Genomic DNA, 21,236 nt, shown 5'->3' with positions numbered 1-21,236 from the left:
TTCTAATCCTTGGCAAATATCTATCAGAGCAACCATGGGCGTCTGTCCTGACTTCGCATTTATTATTTATATAGTACCATCTATGCACATGGCTGTTTACACAGAATGAAAAACAGATAGATCTCTGTTCCAAAGGCTCAGTATCTAAAAGAGCTTTTACTATACTATAATGAAAAATTTGGCAGAATCACCAGGCATGAAACATTTTTTTGCAGGTCATATCTTCGTCTACTTCTCCAGGTTGTCAACTGGCCACGCTTTGAAATATTAAAGTACTTTATTTGCTTTCAAAGCAAGATATTGCTGAATAAGTATTGCCAAAATAGATATGCTGGATTATTTCAGAGGTGAACAAAATGACTTTCAGCTATTTTGAAAACGAACTATTTTAATACATACTTTCATGCCTGTAACTCATTTGCCTACTTTGTTCACTGAAACCAGGGATTAACACTGATTTCCAAGCTACTGTAGGTTTTAATTTAGTCCCCACTGACTCATTTCAGATCCATGCTCCTAAAGTGACTTCCATAATTAATGTGAAAACAGATTAGCAGCTCAACATCCACCTTGCTAAAAAAAAGGTTATCAAAAAGTAACTGGCGCAATTCACTCATTGGCATTTCCATACACTATTTTTATTGAGCACTTCAGCAACTGGGTGGGAACTAATTAGAGGGATGAAAGGAAAAGATTCTCATGAGCCACAGAACCAAGGATGGGAATGTTGACGAGTGAATGGGTTCTAGTCACAGAAGTATAGGTTTACTTTAGTTCTGAAGCAAGCTACAGTAGGCCCCAGAAAGCCCGTCAGTTAGCTACTAAAGCAGTGTTTCTCAAACTGTGGGTCAGGACCCACTAGGTGGGTTGCGAGCCAATTTCAGGTGGGTCCCCATTCATTTCAATATTATATTTTTAACATACAAGACTTGATGCTCCCATGGTATGCGAATGCATTGGGGGAAATATTACAGACCTGCACTTTTAACAAGCTACTATGTATATTCTTTTAACAATAGTAAATGGGACTTACTCCTGGGTACTTGTGGGTAAGATTGCAGCCTAGGATTGTTAAAAATGTTCCTGCTTGATTATTTCACTTCCGGTCATGGTGTCACTTCTGGTGGGTCCTGACAGATTCTCATTCTAAAAAGTGGGTCCTGGTGCTAAATGTGTGAGAACCACTGTACTAAAGGGTGGAAAGTCTAACACAACTGATCTGAAAACAATAATTCACAAAGAAAATAGAATCACCAAAGGTTGTGGACAAATTTCCAGCAAATGCCAAGATGTAAGAAATGCCAAAAATCTGGAAGGGTTTCACTTCCAATACTTTTTTTAAATAAACACTGTCATGCAGTACAATCTAATGTATGTTTGGTTGGAAATAAGTCTCACTGTCTTCAATACAATTTCTTCCCTAGTAAATGTGCGCAGTGTTAATGATTCATTTCCTGTGCAGATCCCATTGATCCTGAACTGGCATTCAGAACTAATCTAGTTCAGAGTATTTCTCAGTAATGCTCTGGTGTTTCTCAATAATGCTCTGGCAGCTGTAACTCAGATATACCACTACAGAATTAAGCCACTAATAGCGAAAGGCACATGTGCTCTCATCCAATGCAGGCGATCATTGATCACAATTCGTTTACATAAGAGTGCCCAAAACAATACATCTAGTAAGTATATCACCATTCTAATACCACATATAATTCTCAATCATCTAACACTCCCAAGCAATATCAGTAGAGCAATCAATAGGCAGATGCTGCTACTGAAGAGCACAGAGAGAGATTAATAAGGACAGTTTGAAAGCCTCCAACAAAGCAGAAGGGGATCAAAACGATACTGTTCACAAAAGTTTAAGCAGAAGACAGTTGGGAGACCATCTATTCTAGTTAGTATGCCAAAGCTGCTACTGTTTAACAAAGTGTTAAAAGATCAAAAAAAATATTTAGGGTATGGATGCAAGAACAGTCAATAGACTGTTCAGACAGTAGCTAAACTGTCATATTTGCTTTTGCTTTCAGCTTTTTAGCAATGCCTTAAGCAGGGCAGTGAAGTCTGAAGGTCTAGCAATCTACTATTTAGATTATCTAGGTTAGTACTAACTAGTATCATTTTCTCTCTATTCGTGAACACAGCAAGAAAGTACAGAAACCGTATGAAATGCTTCAGGATGTGGAAAATGAACACATACATAGGTCCCAATTTCAACCAGTAAAAGCTCCTCAGGTATAATTCAAGACGTCTACTCAATTATTTTCCGCAAGACCTATTTAGCATCCAGAATTTTGTCTGCAATTAGCAACCCTACTCAGTTGTCTGCAATTAGCAACCCTACTCAGTTGTACTAAAAAGCTAGTATCTCCATATTCCAAACCCACAATATCAGATGCAATACTGCAGATACACATGAGCAAGAATTGCTCGTCAATGTGATACATACTTGTCCCTTGAAGAACGTGCTCCTAAGGAGCTTCTAATAGCTCCCTGGCTATTTGAAAGGCAAAACAACTAAAACCAGATGTTGATCTCCTGCACATCCAAGTCCAATGTACTCATCCTTCAGTTTTAAAAGTTGCTTTCATAAATGAAAGAAATTTACACTCAACTGATCAGGAAGAACCTGTGAGCACAAAGAAAAGCTAGAATTGTTTCAAATAAGTTCAATCCCTCAGTTATTACAAGAATAGTTTTTTACATCTGATAATACATCAGTATTTCATGAGCTGAATACAGCATTTGGTCCAACTCATGCAAAAAAAGCATGGCTACTATCTTGCTTTTACTGCTACTGTTCAGAACCTTAGGGTGTTTTCAGACGAGTACTGATGAGAATTTGCTTTTTAAAAAAAAAAAAACTTCCGTTCCAATGCACTACAGCCTATCTCCTCTTATAATGGAATGGACAGAGGCTTGGTTGTTGGGGTGTCTGCTCCCCATTCCTTTAAAAAAGTGACCACAGGTAGTCACACCAGGGTTGAAAAGAACACATACACAGCCTGGGCGTGTGGGTCAAAATGAGACAAGTGCTTACCTAGGTTTTGGCACTGGCCAAAACAGAGAGATTCAGGAAAATATGGGAGATGTAAAGATGAACCAGAAACAAGAGGCTTATCCCCAACTGGGAAGATCACAGCATGAAAGAGAGCTTGTCCCCACCCTGATCTACTTTTGCATTTTCTTTCCTAACCTCCCCCAGTGTTTTGGGATATAAGAACTGGTTACAGACTGCCCGCAACCAATATCTCACAAGCCAAATGATATGCAGCCGTGTTTTTCTTTTCAAACTTACCTGCGTAGATTTATCCTTCATGCATGAAGGATAATGTATGTGGGGATCTCGTGGCCACTGTCCTGTGAGGTAAGGTCCCGTTATTGTGTCCAAAGATGAGGTTCGTCTTATGGTGCTAGATGTCCTAATTTGCTGAGCTTTTGTCCTGTCCACTGAAACAAAAACATGTTATGGCGACAGTGTTAGCACATTGCTGTGAATAATTTAGCTGTCTACATCTGTTTTCAGTGTGGCAGCTTAAACAAACTGCTTGTTAATTATCAGGAAAAAACCTGTCAAGATCAACTTTATGTCAACTCCCTTAAGTAGACAAAATTTCCAGAAGTCACAGAAGTCCACAGAAGTCCAGAAGTCTGTGACAAGAGGGAATAAGCACATCTGTTAGCCACACTAGGGCAAAAGTGAAATCAGGAAAGGGTATTCATGAAAGTTTATTTCATACCCTTCCCAATGCAACCCTTTTACTACCATTTAGTACAGGGGTGTCACACCTAAGGCCAGGGGGCCAGATGTGGCCCACAGAAGCTTTTTATCTGGCCCTCAGGGTCTCAGCTGCTGAACAGTGCTGAGGTGTTACTGCTGAAAGTGCAGCCCATTTGAGAACTGGGCTTTCCAATATTTTGAAATATGATCAAGATTTTCTGTCACTTTCTGTCTTTTCTGTCATTTGCAGCTAATGAGTTCCTAAGTAAAAAAGTGGTTATTTTTGGTTTTAACCTGTTTAATGACATCACTTCCTGCCTAATGACATCACTTTCGGCCCTCAGCAGGCATTATGAATGCTATTCGGCCCTCAATATTAAACGAGTTTGACATCCCTGATCTAGTATAAAAATCTAACTCCGCATATGTCTTTCCTGATTTCATGCATTTTGGTAACATGTTGAAGAGCCTACTTCCTTGCTAAGCATGTTGGTGACAACATTTTTTGCCTGACCACCTGTTAAAATATAGAAGACTATGGTATTTACAGACTGACATTATTAAAAATATTTATACATCACTTTCTAGCAGACATAATTATTGTAGTACAGCTGTCATGGGCAAAAGCATACTTCATTATATGCATAAACAGCAATGGTGCTGGACAAATAGTCTATATAGTACAGCAATATAATCAGAGCTGTGGGAAATATACTGCTCCACCAATGCACCCCCCTTTTTTATCTTTGATTCTTTTAATGACTTTTACAATATTGACCTGAAAATTTCAGGTTATGGGAATACAATTTTTTACAATAGTTCATATATCTACACATCTCTGCAACCTCCTTCTGAAAAATTTTGCCAGACCTGGCAGGTGAAGTATCAGACTGAGCCTCTCAATTATCATTTTACCATAGTAACTAATTAGGAGAAGGATGTCAGTTTTCCCTGTTTTACGCAATCCTCAGAGCTTCCCCAGATTTAGGCAATCCACTGCAGCAATCGCACCAGTTCACACCGGTGACCTTTTCACATACCTAAGCAACCACATGGAAAATGAAAGGAGTACAGAAGTTAGCAATAGGCCAGTTACACTATACACATTTCCCTACAATTGTCACTGAACTGATGACTTTCAGTCCATTAATTGTATGTTAACTGATCCATTAAAAAAAGAAAAAAGCACACTATTTTTAGATTATGCACATATGTCACATAAACATCTAAGAGACAGCATGCTCAACTTTGTGTGGGAGAGAAAGAAGGAGGAATAAGAGCCCAATTCTATCCAACTTTCCAGCACTGAAGCAACCCCAAGGTAAGGGAACAAATTCCCTTACTTTGAGGAAGCCTCTGTGACTCCCCACCACCATCAATGCACACCCCACTGGCACAGGAAAGCTAGATAGGATTGCACCCCAAGACTGCCACTCACATTTTAGTAAGTATCTGTATTAAAATTAAGTTTTAAAAATAACCACTTGTTGCCCAGACAGAGCATCATTTTAGCAAACAGAAAAAGTTAACTGACTGATCAACTTAATGTTGCACTCCTAATTCCCACCATTTTGTGGACATTTGGAGAGTCAAAGTGTTATGTATTTGTGTCTGCCCATCTCTGCCTCTTAGGCTGCAATCCAAACTTCACCTTCCTGGGACGAAATCCTACTGAACACAATAGGGCTTACTTCTGAGTAGACCTGCTTAGGATTGTGCCCTTAATTTACTCTCTGACAAAAGTGGGAGCGGTTCTGACCAAATGCAGGAAGGCAGTATAAAGTAACAGACTGTCAAAGAATTTGACTAGTAGACATGTGTTTAGTATTTGCATTTACTGTATATCCTGCTTAGGTACCTTAATTGGGCTACTTTAAACAACTTACAAAACACAATACACTAAAAGCCATTTAAAACAATTTAGAAATCTATCTAATAAATAAAACCTTAAAATCAAAACTCAACTCAGAAATGCAATAAATGAAAACCACTGCTCCACAAATCATCTGAATGCACGAAATTAGTCCACCAACCAAGCTTCACTGGGATTGGAATTCCAGAGAAGCCACAAGAAAGAACACTCTTAATCTTAATGCCATTTACCACAACTGACACTGGCTTCCTCTGAATAACCTTAACCTTAAAATGGAATACTGCCATTATTAAAAACTTAGATTGCATGGGAGGTTAATATTTATTTTACAAGCCACTATCCTCTGCTCATCATTATGAACATCAGAGAAAACAGTGCAAAGTTAACTCAAGGTTAGTCTGAATATACAGGCTGGCTGGCACACACACACCAGGAGCTCTTACCAAGACTGCATTCTCTCATAACTCAAGATGAACTTTGAGACTCTCAAGCTAATTTGAAACTGTCACACAGCATAACTATCACAATCAAAACCCCTACCAGTGATGTGGGCTTTGCGGAAAGGTTTGAATCAGAAACTTTTCTAGTGCCTTAAATCAACTGGGATCTGATCTAGCATGTCTGACCTTAGAAAGTAAAACTAAATCAGGCCTTGTTAAGTTTACATGTGGTATAAGTTTAAAATTTCCCAACAGCCCCAAGGGGGAGCAGAGAGGGCCCAAAAATATCTGCCCATGAGCTCGATGAAACCTGGAAGATCCCACCTTCTCTACTTTCCCTTTCCCACAGTTCAAAAATCAAGAACTACCCAAACATGAAAATACAGAAGACTAATGCATTCACACTAATGAAAATTGCACAAATCCATTTTCCGATTCACACAAAGGTTCAAGTGAAGTTTCAAAATACAAAGCTCAAATCTTTCCAGTGCTTTCTAATTAGAAAAACTGGAACTAGTCTTAAGTTTAGTGTCAGTAGAAAATTTATATGGATTCAAGATAGTTAATAATGAGTTAAATGGTATTCACTCCATTTAAGAATATATAAGACCAACCTTATTTATATAATATGCTAATTTCCAAATTGATTGCTACTCCTTAGTTACTTTAAAGGAATATTATTCTGAGTTTCTGTAGAATTACAAGTTTCTTCTGCTTCTGTAGAATATTGCTGCTAAGGCCTACACTTTCTTTTTTTAAGTTAAGACTATAAAAACTTCCTTCATTTACTGTAAAGTTGATGGATTCAGTTTTCAACATTTAACTAGCAAAAACAAAGGCATATCTGAATACAGCAGCTTGCAGCTTCATCTCTGGTATTGCATACACAGTAAAGTTGTATTATCTGGCCCTTGGTTAAGGGACAAGCTATGTTAACTGGAATCTCTGCCTACTGCCTCAGCCAGAGACACCAGTTAAATAAGTATACTGCTTAATGAAGTGTCTATTAAGCAAACCCCTCCCCCAGTCTACTCTCCTTCACTTACCTGAGAGTGCTCCCTCTGCACTGCTACTCTTCTCAAGAAGAGAAGAGGAACATCTCCATTCTGTGAAAACCTTAGTGAAGAAGGAAGGAGGGCAGAGGAGTTTCACCCCAGTGCATGCTGGGTAACAAAACCACTTCTGAACTTGTAAATTTTTCATAAATACAGAGTGCAGTCCTATGCATTTACTTGGTCAGAAGTAAGCCTTACTGTGTTTAATTGGGTATTCCCAGGTAAGTATGCATAAGATTAAATATCTTGGATGACAAACTTTCACATTTCATAATTTATACAGTTGTGTGCTAATTAAGTTATGTGAACTTTTACAACTTAAAAGTCACAAGACTTAATTCTGGTACTGCATTTGCTGCAAATAAGTGAATGAAGAATAAAGTCACTTTCCAAGGCATTTATTCCCAGAAAGTTTTATACTTCTGAGTTGACAAGTCTTTTTTAAAACCCATATAGAGTACCAGCACTTCCAGTATGACTAGCCTGTTCTTCAATGTGCCTACAGAACATGTGGGCAGGGCAAGAACTGAGAAGTACAGTAGTAGTAAAAAAATTTGCATTTAGCTATAGTACCATGGTCATGGACAAAAGCAAAATAAAAAGACCATTCTTGAAGTCAGGATCCCAAAGTATATAGCAACATGAGTTTTTCAGACAAGTTTACTAGAGTCGTGCAACTAGCACTACTGCATTTTTTAAAGCAGCAAATAAAACTAAGACAGATGTAGACCACTGAGTAACTACCGATGAAGATAAGATTACATGACCCCATGATGGCTAATAAATGCTTGAAGTACAACCCAAACTAGATCATATTCCCAAACATGACTTTCTAGGATATAGTTAAGCCAAACTATATTATAAATTATAAAGTACTGGAGTGGTATTCAAGTTCATAAGAAAATACTTTGAAATTAAAACAAAGTATTTTCTTATGAACTTGAATACCACTCCAGTACTTTATAATTTAGAGGCACTTGAAAGAAAAAAGTAACTTATTCACCCTAATAGTCTGAATTTCCAATAGACTTTAGGAAATACAATGCAACCTCAATAAGATGGAGCTGTCGGGGGACAACTGCGTCCACATTATAATCTACCTGCAATAAGTGAAACTGAAACTAAAATTTGTATACATCTTGGGAGATGTTATCATACCTGTGGTATATCTGAAACCACAGTATATCGAGGTTACACTATATAAGACCATCTTGTTTTTATTCAGACAGGTTAAGAACACCAATACACACATTTTTTTTTCTTTGCAGGTTGGTACATAGGAAGACTCAACTGAAGAACTGGGATGGTTATGAACAGACTGAGAAATCTGTCCCATCCCCCTCCCCTGCCATTACACAATATTACTCTGGAGATAGATGAGTGGCTTCGTATTGAATAGCCTGGAACCTCAGCAGTTTACCCAGTACACAAACTCAGTAGTGCCAAATGCTGAGATTTATGGCTCAGTGAATAGGATACAGCTTCTATATTTCTAAATCTGAACAGTGCAGTGCAGAGTAGCAAGAAAGACAGACGCACTTAGATACACATGCATAACCCTCCCCTATATACTACAGGGAAACGCTCCCATAGGATGAATTCTAAGACTCCAAATTTCACTTCTCCTTCAAGAATACTTTAAGGTGTTCGCAACTCTGGTCTCTTCACAGATTAGAGTGCCTATTATGAGGGGAGGAGACAAGGTGATCTTCTAGTCATGATCAACCCCCCCCCCACTGTTATTCCCTTCTTTTTTAATACAAATTGCAATACTATATACAGTACACACACCTAGAAAGTCATCCTCCTGCCCAAACATGCAGAAGCCATTAGCCTGACCGTGTATAAGTCCATTTCACTGCTTATAGACCTGGGACTACCAAGTTCACTATTAGAAGGAATAACAGCAAATTACCAACACCACTGTGGTAAGCAGAAACTCATATACACATTATTCAGTAACTCATATACAGTACAGGCAGGCTTCAACAATTTCAGTTGCAACCCATTCAACTAAGAGTTGGCTGGTGCCCTCTGGCAAGGGTGGTGAGCAACTCTGCCTCGGTTCAGCAGAGGCACTGTGGACACCTCTGCTGAGCACAGCCAAGGCCCATGCTTTCTGCTCCTGTTCCAGAGCTTGAGAGGGAAGGGCAGGATTATTGGCCACAGTGAGTCAAGGAACCCCAAGACATCTTTTAAGCAACACGCTTCTCTTTTCCAGTGTAGGAGGAAAGGGGGGGGGACTGTACTGCCTACTGGAGGTGACCACAATTGTGTTCTGGAAGACACAATTGTGCTTTGGAAGTACAAGTTAATACAAGCTACAAACTTCTTCTCAAGTTCACCTGTCAACTAACCTAACAGCCCTACTGGAAATACAGTACTTTAATTGAACTAGGCATTGAGGAATACAGTTTCTTACAACCTTGCAGTGTACCCATCAGAGAAAAAACAAACAAGACCACAACAGAACAGGCTTTACAGAATCAGGACCAAACGATAGTTATCATGCTAGTGTTTAACTCTGCTTTAAAACTAATAGCAGCACCACATGCAATACTTCACAGTATGGAAATGGTACCTAGCTCCACTGCCATGGTGACAGTGGAGCACTGCCCTGCATGGCACAACTCTGCTGGAAATGGAGATGATTGGTACAGTGATGCACCAATAAGAAAACATTCTGTTCAGCTGTCTGGCTCTCCTAAACGTGACCTGGGGAAGCAGGATGCAGAGAAAAGGAGAAATCAGGAAAAGCAGCAACTGATGAAGCTTCTCCCTTCCTGCTAAGACAACATTAGGACAAGCCACCCCTCCTGTGCACAGTCACTGTCTCTGGTGGTTATTTGCAAAGAAGTATGCACAAAAATAAAAAAGACATGAATAAGAGTCAAAAAGATCTGATCCATAAGGCAGTCTACAGGTTAGTGACACTCTAAGTCAGCAATTCTCAAACTTTTCAGTCTCCTGAGCCCCAAAAGAGGTATCAGGGAGCCCCACTGATACATGCCTAGAGTCTCAGAGCATATATCCAGAGTGGTACAATGCCAAGTAGATAGCAGCCACTTATGGTGTGCTTATGGAGTCCCTGCAAGGGTCTCAGGGTGCCCCAGAGCTCCTAGGAGAACACTGAGAAATTCTGCTCTAAGCAATTTATTAAAGCAAGAATTATTCTGCCTCTGAACATGTCTCCACAAGCTGTTAATTTCCTCTGGCAAACTTTTAGTACCCCAATTCAGCTGTTTTCAGATTATTTTATTCAAACTACAGGTCCAGCCTTGTTATACAAAGATTTTTTTTATACAAGGATTTGACTCAACACAAATGGCCCCTGCAAATGAGAAGGAATGTGCTGATCCCTGGAGATGCACTCCAAAAAATGTATCACAGTTTTAAAAACTGCTTTTACTGTTGCAGAGAGACAGTCATACAAGTGATTACAGGTATAACCTAATTATCCACCTCAAAGTTGATGAGAAGGGCCCTTTAAATTAAAGGAATAATAATTAAAGGAATAATAATGCCAGTCTAATAATGTCAGGGAGGGCAGCTGGCCGACAATCCATCAATCATTCTCTCTGCAGGCTTCACCCCCCCTTCCCCGTTAGCACGTGAAAGAAGGCTGAATGGCAGCGATGATCAACTTCTCCATTCTTTCCCCATTGCTGGGGCTCCTGGTGAAGGGAGGAATTGCTGCCTCCTAGTGAAGCCTAAGCACCTGGAGAGAGACTGATTGCCTCAGTGTGCATTTCAAAAGGTCAGCAAGGCTGTTTTTAAATCACAGGAGGAAAGAGACTTCATTTTTTAAATTGATTTGCTATAGTGCATTTTTTGCCATCTAGGAGAGTTCTTGGAACTCACGAATAACAAGACTCAACCTGTATACAGTATACTCAAAACTTTAGAAAGTACACTTAAATGCTATTGCATAAGGCAGTGGTATTCAAACTGGGGCGTTGCGACACCGCAGCCTGTGGGTCCTGGCCTCTGCCCCCTTAAGGGGTGGGGCAGCCAGGAGACAAGGGTGAGGTAGCGGCACAATCCACAGGATCGTGCTGCTCAGGGAGGCTGCAGCGGCTTGGGTGCACTTGCCCAAGCCTCCTGCAGCCTCCCAGGGGTGCGGGGAGCCCTGCGCAACCTTTGGCAGGGCTCCCCAGGTCAGGTCAGGAAAAGTGAAAGCGGAGCAATCACGCCCTGCTCCGCAAAACCGGAAGCGGAGCACAATCGCTCCGCTTTCCCTTCTGACGGGGCTGCAGGGACTGGGGTGCACACTCCAGTCCCTGCAGCAGCCGTCCCTGTGTACGAGGAGCCCTGCTTGAGTGCCTGCAGGGCTCCCCAGGTAAGGGAAAGGGAGTGTGGGGCGATCGCCTGGGGACTGCCTCGTTGCTGCCTTCCCCCTGCCGCCTCCCCCCACCCCCGCAAAGACTTACTGTGGAATCTCAAACTCCTGGAGAGTTTGAAAACTGCAGGCATAAGGGAAGAATGAGCAAGTTAACACTGTTTAATCATCAATTTAGCTTCTAATCATCAGAACAGATATTATGGCAACCATGGGTAAAAGTGCTTTTTTATGCATGCGGAGAGTTACAACATTAGCTCTTGCCACCCTAGGCATGCATTACTAGTACGCCAACAGGCTGGCTCATGTGGCATGTGTGCTCGTAAGATAACACAAAAGAGTACCTACACGGGCAAGTGCTTCACCCTTCACATTTCAGTTCCAAGTTCGTTCACAGAATCTAGGATCCAGAGAACTACTTAGGCCAATGTAATGGATAACATTTTGGCATATGGCTCTTCGAACTGCTGATGCATGCAAAGTTTGCAAAGATGATAGTTTTAAAAATAGTATGCCATGTGTCACTAGGGTGAGACTGCTATTTGGAAAAAGTCTGAGGCCCCATTGGGCTTACTAACAGCCCAATCATATGCCAGCGCTGTGCTAGTGGCAGGCATGCCGCCCAGCAACAGCTGTCACTAAAGTGCCTTAAGGCACTTCACCGCCAGCAGGGAGCATGTGGCACCAGCCCATGCAGGGCTTCAGTGCCAGAAGGAAGCACAGGATGGCCAACCAGCAGTGAGTATCCCCGCCAAGAGGCAGGGAGGCTTTTTGGGGAGGACAGGATGGGGCCCTAGACTAGTTTCACAATTCTTTGGATCCTGGCCAGAGTGATTAAAATGCAATTTAAATCCATTACTACAGCCTTGTATTTTTCACCTGTCTGCAAAAAAATAACTTTTGTCCTTAAGTAAACACCTGAGTGGCAAGCTGCACATGCTCCTCCCCAACTGGAAGTGCATTTTGGAAACTCAAATACAAACCACTTCACTTTATTAATAGAGTGCAATAGTTGTGCACCTGTGCTTTCTTGGAAGCCTTAAAAGCAGTGTTTCCCAAATTTTTGACTGCAACCCTCTTCTGCAACTGAGAGTTCTTCTCTCAGTCCAAAAAACCCATGAAATTTGTATGTGATAATAATACGATGCTCTGGAGCACTCAGTGATGTCACCATCTTTGCCAAGTAGAAAGTTGCACAGGGTTTCAATTCCAGCCATACAACTTACAGGGAATGCTGCTTCCCCGACGCTCACAAACCCCCATGTGATCTTCATTTGACCCCTGTTTTGGGAAGCACTAAAGGAAAGACATGGAAGGGCAGCAGGATAAGTAAACAAGAGATGGCAATCATGCATTCATATGCAGGACTGTACTATATATCTTAATATATTTGTAGGTTGAAAAAGTCCTAACCTTTGTAATAGTCAATTCTGATATGTAATGCATACGTAATGTTCAGTTCATAAGGTGCGTCTAACTCTTCGTGACCACAGTACACCAGGCCCCCCCATCTACCACTAACTTCCAAAGTTTGTACAAATTCATATTCATTGGCTTTGTGACAAAATGATCTTAATTTTTTTTTAAATTAAATCTCAAGCCACATTTTGCACTTTCCTCTTTCACCCTCATCAAGAGATTTTTTACATCCTCCTTCCTTACTTTATGCCATTAGAGAGGTATCATCTGCTTATCTGAGGTTAATGATAGTTCTCCTGGCAATCTTAACTCAGGTTTGAGATTCATCCAGCCCAGCTTTCGCATAATGTACTCTGCATATAAGTTAAATAAGCAGGGTGACAATATACAGTCTTGCCATACTCCTTTCCCTATTTTAAACCTATCAGTTGTTCCATATCCAGTTCTAACTGCTGCCTCTTAACCTGCATACAGATTTCTCAGGAGACAGATAAGGTGGTTTGGTACTCCCATCTCTTTAAGAACTTGCCACAATTTGTTGTGAACCACACAATCAAAGACTTTAGCATAATCAATGAAGCAGAAGCAGATGTTTTTCTGGAACTCCCTAGCTTCCTTCATAATCCAGCAAATGTCTGCAACTTGATCTCTAATTCCTCTGCCTCTTCGAAAACCAGCTTGTACTTCTGGTAGTTCTCCATTCACATACTGCTGAAGCCTACCTTGTAGGATTTTGAGCATAACCTTGCTAGCATGTAAAATAACCGCAATTGTGCAGTGGTTTGACATTGCCTTTCTCTGGGACTGGAACGTAAACTGATCTTTTCCAATTCTGAGGTCACTGTTGAGTTTTCCAAATTTGCTGGCAGATTGAGTGCAGCTCTTTAATGGCATCATCTCTTAAACTTTTAAGGAACTCAACTGCAAAACTGTCACTTCCATTAGCTTTGTTGTTAGTAATGCTTCCTAAGACCCATTTGACTTCATACCCCCCCCCCTCATGGATCATTGTCTTGTTGTGGCAAGGGGCTTGAGTGACTCAGTGAGGCTATGAGCTATGCCATGTAGGGACACCCAAGATGGACAGGTCATAGTGGAGAGCTCTGATTAAACGGAATCCACTGGAAAAGAAAATGCCAACCCTTTCCAGTATCCTTGCCAAGAAAACCCTATGGACTTTAGTATCAAAAGGCTAAAAGATATGACGCCGGAAGATGAGCCCTTCAGGTCAGAAGGCATTCAATATGCTACCTGGGAAGAGCAGAGTACAATTACAAGTAGCCCCAGAAAGAATGAAGGAGCTGGGCCAAAACCAAATGTCACTCAGCTTAAGATGTACCTGGAAGTGAAAGGAAAGCCCAATGCTGTAATATTGCTTAGGAACCAATGTATAGAGATACTATACTATTATCATGGAAGTGTTATCAAAATAGCTTTTGAAGTATAGTACAGGTATGACTCTTCAGGACATACTCTTAATCTATAAATCATCCTAACCATTTCTTATTCAAATAAGACAATCTGAAAGGCAACACAACCCTTGATCCCACGTGCACAATCACTTCAGACAACAACTATACTAGTTGACAATACAGTTAACAATAACCATCACTAATATTAGTTACCGTAGATTCTCACCTATAGTACCTGAAATTTTTGCCAAGTAATCAAGCTCCAATTATCACTTCGTCTTATCTCTGGGTCAATCAGAGGGCAGAGCCTTTCAACTCTGAACAGTTTCTGTTGTAATTATGCACAGGCACTGGGCTTAGCCTTAGTATGTGGCAACAACGACAGCAGACACATCTGCGTCTGCACGCAGAGCACACTTTGCTAGCCTTGGAAATACGCTGAGTCTCTAAGCCCCGTGCCTGTAAACAATAGGATGTTATGAATTTGCACTCATAGCTAGGAATGTGTGTAGTTAGCTAGAGCTAGCTAGTTGCAGCTAGTGTAATCTTAAAAACCTTCAGTAACTTTCCGTATTGCACGGTATTGCTTCATGTGTTTTGAGAATCAATAAAGGCTTAAGGAGGCTGGCCGGAGGGGAGACTCTCTCACTCAAACACTCTCTCTCACTCTCTCTCGATCTCACTCCGTCCCGCTTCCGGCTTCTTCCCCAGCATCTACACTTGGAATCCATGACTGCAGTCTAATTCATTTGCTCTAACTCCTTGTTACTTCAGGTCCTTCTCCCAACGTCCCTTCACTGCGCCTGCTTTCTGCACTCCCTCAAGCAACAAGGCCTAAGCCTTAAGTGCTTCCCAAAGCAGCGTAGAACTGCTACATCTCAGCGCGCTTTGCACTCCCTCAAGCAACAAGGCCTAAGCCTTGCTTCCCAAAGCAGCATTGCACTGCTACAGTTTCCTTTTGCTAAGCTCAGGCAGGCACCTCATTAGTTGCTATAGTAACTCTCTTGGGAAATTCCAGTCAGAGTTAACCTTTTATTCTCCTCAGTTCCCTTTTGCTGCTGCTGCAACCTGGTTCCCTTTTGCAAAAGTTTTGCATTTGGCAGAGGTCTTTTTTTTCTTTTCAACATCAGGAAGGGATCCCCTTTCCATTTGAACATCCCAGGCTACAATTCAATGCACCATTACTTAAGAATAACACTCATGGAAAGCAGTGGGTCTACTTTGGAGTAAAAAGGGTTGCAAATATATGCAGCTGCATCTCTCTGCTGTGAACTGAATTGCACACTCCCATTTATGTGTTATGGGTTGTATAGAGAGCTTCCGGCTTAACACAACAGACACCTTAAAGGTGGATTTGATTCACGGTTCTCCTGCCGTGGTTGCCAACTTCACTGACCAAAAAGTGTAGGACATGACAAAATAATAGATAAAAATGCTCATATATGGATTTCATGTGGTTAATTTAAACACTATATTACTTATTAAATTTAAAACTATATTACATATAATTTATTTTATATAATTTATTACCGTAGATACTCGCCTATAGTAGGTGAAATTTTTGCCAAGTAATCAAGCTCAAATTATCACTTTGCCTTATCTCCGGGTCAATCAGAGGGCAAAGCCTTTCAACTCTGAAAAGTTTTGTTTCTCAAGCCCAGACAAGCGCCAAGTTTCTCAAGCAGCAGGCAGGCACAGCTCCTTAGAAGCAATTTGTTAACCTTTTATTCTCCTTCCTTCTGCTGCAGCCTGGTTCTGCTTTGCAAATGCTTGCAAAGCAGGTCTGTTTTTTGAAACACCAGGATGGGAATCCTCCTTTCCATTTGAAGCAGGCTACAATTCAATGCACCCTTTTAAGAATCTTGTTGGCATCCTTCAGTCTCGGAAGACTATGGTATCGCACTCTGAATAGTGTTCTGGAACAGAGTGTCCTCTCCAGTGCGCGAAGCCTGGGTAAAGTAGATATGGAGGATAGACTGTTACCCATGCAACATATCCCCCCCTCTCCACGTCGCTGAAATGGTCCAATGGAAAAGCAGAAGCCAATACGGTTGGTTCCAGCGACGTCACAGGAGTTGCCAGAACGTGACTGTGTTCAGCCATGAACTTAAGAATAACACCCATGGAAAGCAGTGGGTCTACTTCTGAGTAAAAAGGGTTGCAAATATATGCAGCTGCATCTCTCTTCTGTGAATTGAATTGCACATTCCCAGTTATGTGTTATGGGTTGCATGTTGTACATAGAGCTTCTGGCTTAACACACCAGACACCTTAAAGGTGGATTTGATTCATGGTTCTGCAGTGGTTCTCAACCTTTTCCACTTGTATATCCCATTTCCATAAATTGTACCCTTTATATTAGCAAAATGTTTGTAATTAATAATACAAGCCCTCATCTCCTCTATATGAAAGCCCAAACTTCATGTATTTATCACAGTGTGTTCTCTTTTTATGTTTGAAGAATAGAAGACTCTGCCTTTGCACTGTTTTGCACCAGAAGAGTGCTGAGAAATTCTGGGTGATTGATCACTTTCCATATTATGTTTCAGCTTTTTTACTGTGCTGGTTTTCAATCACTGGTTCATAGATGAATTGATGACAAAAACTAGCTACTGGTGGGGTTTTCACAGCCAACTAGATACCTCCCTTCCTGGTCCTTGCAAGGTATTCTAGAGCATGACTTGCCTTTTTCTGCCATTATGCCATTCTTTTGCAAGTATCCCTAAAGGTCCTGTTGAGTGTCCCTGGGAGTACATGAATACTAGGTTGGGAACCACTGTTTTACTGGTATGTAGTTTACAGTACACTTACTCTGATAGTGTTTACAAAAAGGTGTGAAGACCAGAATTTAAAAAGAATAAAAATGAATCTTTTACTATGTTTTTAATAAATTAGGGACTATACAGTTCTTAGGTAACAATTACTGGTAGGTTACTTTTCAGGATCTGGCCTGGGGTAAAATCAGACAAAACTATAGTCAGACACCCCCCTAAGTTTAACCCTTGACTTATCCGAGGGTCATAGAAAATTCTGTGATTGTTGACTCAAAACTTGCCCTCAACTTATCTGTGAGGTTGACTTATAGGCGGGTGCCTGAGGTATATGCTAATTACATGACCATGTACTACAGAATTACACATTAGATGCACTGGGATGGACAACACTAATGAAACCGCCAGTCAAATTTTAGTAACATATCTCTGTACTGAACTTTTCTAGGATTATCTACAATCAGGACTTCTAGCTATCTTTGGTGCTATCTATCTAGCTATCTTCGGCTATAAAATGGCCACGGTGCCAGAAGATTGGAGGACAGCAAATGTCACGCCTATCTTTAAAAAGGGAAAGAGGGGGGACCCAGGAAACTATAGGCCGGTCAGCCTAACATCTATACCGGGTAAGATGGTGGAATGCCTCATCAAAGACAGGATCTCAAAACACATAGAGGAACAGGCCTTGCTGAGGGAGAATCAGCATGGCTTCTGTAAGGGTAAGTCTTGCCTCACAAACCTTATAGAATTCTTTGAAAAGGTCAACAGGCATGTGGATGTGGGAGAACCCGTGGACATTATATATCTGGACTTTCAGAAGGCGTTCGACACGGTCCCTCACCAAAGGCCAATTCTATGCTTGGGATCATTAGAAAAGGTATTGAGAACAAAATGGCTAATATTATAATGCCGTTGTACAAATCAATGGTAAGGCCACACCTGGAGTATTGCGTCCAGTTCTGGTTGCTGCATCTCAAAAAAGACATAGTGGAAATGGAAAAGGTGCAAAAGAGAGCGACTAAGATGATTACGGGGCTGGGGCACCTTCCTTATGAGGAAAGGCTATGGCATTTGGGCCTCTTCAGCCTAGAAAAGAGACGCCTGAGGGGGGACATTATTGAGACATACAAAATTATGCAGGGGATGGACAGAGTGAATAGGGAGATGCTCTTTACACTCTCACATAACACCAGAACCAGGGGACATCCACTAAAACTGAGTGTTGGGAGAGTTAGAACAGACAAAATATTTCTTTATTCAGGGTGTGGTTGGTCCATGGAACTCTTTGTCACAGGATGTGGTGATGGCAACTGGTCTGGACGCCTTTAAAAGGGGATTGGACAAGTTTCTGGAGGAAAAATCCATTACAGGGTTCAAGCCATGATGTGTATGTGCAATCTCCTGATTTTAGAAATGGGTTATGTCAGAATGCCAGATGCAAGGGAGGGCACCAGGATGAGGTCTCTTGTTATCTGGTGTGCTCCCTGGGGCATTTGGTGGGCCGCTGTGAGATACAGGGAGCTGGACTAGATGGGCCTATGGCCTGATCCAGTTGGGCTGTTCTTATGTTCTGCAATAATCAACTATTACTGTACAAGAATAACACCAGTGTTATTTTCTTACCATCTCCAGTATTTGGTCAAGCATGTGGTGCTTGAGAGTAATCACCAAAATTCCTCATTGGATAATGGGGACATGAATGTAACACACACTGTACTGTATAAGAAGGGACTCCGAAAAACACTGGTTTAGAAGTTTACAATTTATAAAAACTGACTTATGCCATATGATTTCACATCTTCTCTGGAAGCTAGATTATCTAGTCATCAAAAAAAGTTACTGTGTAGTGGCTTGAGGTTATCATACTATAATCATCATGCAATATACCATCTTCCCTTAGGGACAGTTAATTAGATCTGTTAGATCTTGCTTGCCCTAGTAGTTGCATGAGAAGGCTTGAATATGTGATGGCAACTTTCCAGTAGTGCTTTCAGTGACCGAGCTGTCTAATATTGGCTAAAGTAAACTTGCTAGTAGCCAGTCTGAGGCAATGGGAGAGTAAAATTGCTCCCAACTAAGCAACAAAGCTATTGTAAAATGGAAGAGTTCGGTCCCCCCACACTTTTCAAGTTTTCAAGGTACCATACATAACTAACTTTGTCTGGGATCCAGAGCATCATGCATGGTCTCCTATGTGTATCCCCCTGGTATGGACATGCACATTACTAAAAAGCTGTGGTCTGCTTACAAAGAACTACTTGTACACAAAAGTGGGATAGAATAAACTTTTGGGAGATCTATTGTGACACACTAGTCTACTACATGATCACATCTGCACAAAATGGTTTCACAAAAGTCATCTTTCAGCAAAGTTTCAAGACAGCTAGCAGACAGGTCCAATGTTTCCTCTCACACAGACCAAGTAGAAAGTCCTACATAGACTACATTTTTTAAAAGAACATACACTACCACATGCCAAGTGTGATGGAAGTACATACTTAACACCAGTACACACAGGGACTGGTGGATCAGGCCCACATATTTCAAAGAAAGACTTGTAAATAGTAAGAAACACCATCAAACTTCAGAATACTACTTTTGCCATATATTATTATTATTATTAGAATTTATATCCCGCCTTTCCATTCCAGAAAGGAGCACTCAAGGCTGCTAACAAATAAAATATGAAAACTATGAAAAAATAAAGTATAAAAATCAAACATTTAAAAACAATACAAACAAAACAATTGGTTCCCCCCCCCCAAAAAAAAAGAAGAGGCCATGCCTCCCTGTGTCAGCATTAGTACGTTTGTGTAAATAAAAAGGTCTTAAGCCTCCACCAAAAGGACTCTAGAGAGGGAGCTGTTCTCAGCTCTAGGGGAAGGGAGTTCCACAAATATATCTGCGAGTTGTAACATTGGTCAAGGACCTTTCATTTAATGAAAACAAAGTGGGGTTAACCATACTATCAGGCACTTAAAGAAACACTTGCCAACAAACAGCAAGTGGGGGACCACGATGGGCAAGGAGACTCCAGGCCTCAAAGAACATACCTGTATTCTAGAATTAGTGAGCTTGTTAGCCAGGTGATATAAGAGTAATGCATTTATCCATAGTCTGTTCAAGTCTTGTAAAAAAAGTCTCCACTGTGACAAGCAGCAGTTCATTAAATTCCTAATTACAAGTCGTTTTAAAGTTAAATTCCTGTACCAAATTTATAGACGAGTGTTTCTCAAACTGAGGGTCAGGACCCACTAGGTGGGTCGCAAGTCAATTTCAGGTGTGTGCCCATTCATGTCAATATTTTATTTTTAATATTAGACTTGATGCTACCATGGTATGTGACAGCATCTAAGGAAATATTACAGCTCTGTATTTTTAATAGTCTACTATGTATATGCTTTTAACAATGATAGTAAATGGGACTTACTCCTGGGTAAGTGTGGGTAGGATTGCAGCCTAGGATTGTTAAAAATTTTCCTGCTTGATGTCACTTCCAGTCATGACATCACTTCTGGTGAGTTCTGACAGATTCTCACTTTAAAAAGTGGGTCCCGGTGTTAAATGTGTGAAAACTACTGAGACAGTCAATTTGTCATGATAGAAGAAAGACCTGACGAGCAGATTTCAGAATTAAGCTTTAAGGATGTTCATTTAGGGTCGTGTTTTTTAATCTTGATCATTTATATTGAGATCAGATTTGAACTTACCAGTAATTAAAATGTTTTCCAATTACATAATTTCATATCTATTTTTATTACAAAAATTAACTGTTACTGAAACTTTTGCAGTTTGCTTTTTTTCCCCAAGTGAAAAGAAACGACTTTATTTGGTCAGCTAGTATCTTAATACAGCAACATTCAAGTAATTATTACTTAGTCTCATCTACATATTCTTCCATACAACTTCCTATGCAGGTTTATTCACACCTGCCTTATTCATAAACCAATATAATACATGTAGTATTATAACTGCATGTGTAATCTTTGCAGATTTACACAGCAAAGAAACAGTTAAGAGGTGGGGAAAAGACAAAAACTGCAACACATCAAATATCCTGTAGTATTCAAAATGCATAAGCAAAGTACATATGAAGAACACTTTTTTAGTAAGCTTAGTAGCTGAAGCACAAACACAGGCATTATCTATGCAACAAGAGAAAGCAGTATTCTGCAAAAAGCTGGCCCACAAATTAAAAATTTTCCT

At 40.6% G+C, this 21,236-nt stretch overlaps 1 protein-coding gene across 2 annotated transcripts in view; it reads right to left on the bottom strand.

Annotated features, from left to right (window-relative positions):
* Positions 1–21,236, bottom strand: part of GLCCI1 (glucocorticoid induced 1) — a 52,028-nt gene that overhangs the window by 26,014 nt on the left and 4,778 nt on the right. For both annotated transcript variants that reach the window (XM_066627537.1, XM_066627536.1), the window contains exon 2: positions 3,299–3,450. In XM_066627537.1, the coding sequence (XP_066483634.1) occupies positions 3,299–3,450 (152 nt within the window). The remainder of the gene's footprint in view (positions 1–3,298; positions 3,451–21,236) is intronic.

The sequence above is a fragment of the Tiliqua scincoides genome, chromosome 5 (genome assembly GCF_035046505.1).
Source record: "Tiliqua scincoides isolate rTilSci1 chromosome 5, rTilSci1.hap2, whole genome shotgun sequence".
Taxonomy (NCBI): Eukaryota; Metazoa; Chordata; class Lepidosauria; order Squamata; family Scincidae; genus Tiliqua; species Tiliqua scincoides.
Note: the sequence above shows the minus strand (reverse complement) of the source record. Positions and strands in the feature narration are given on the sequence as shown.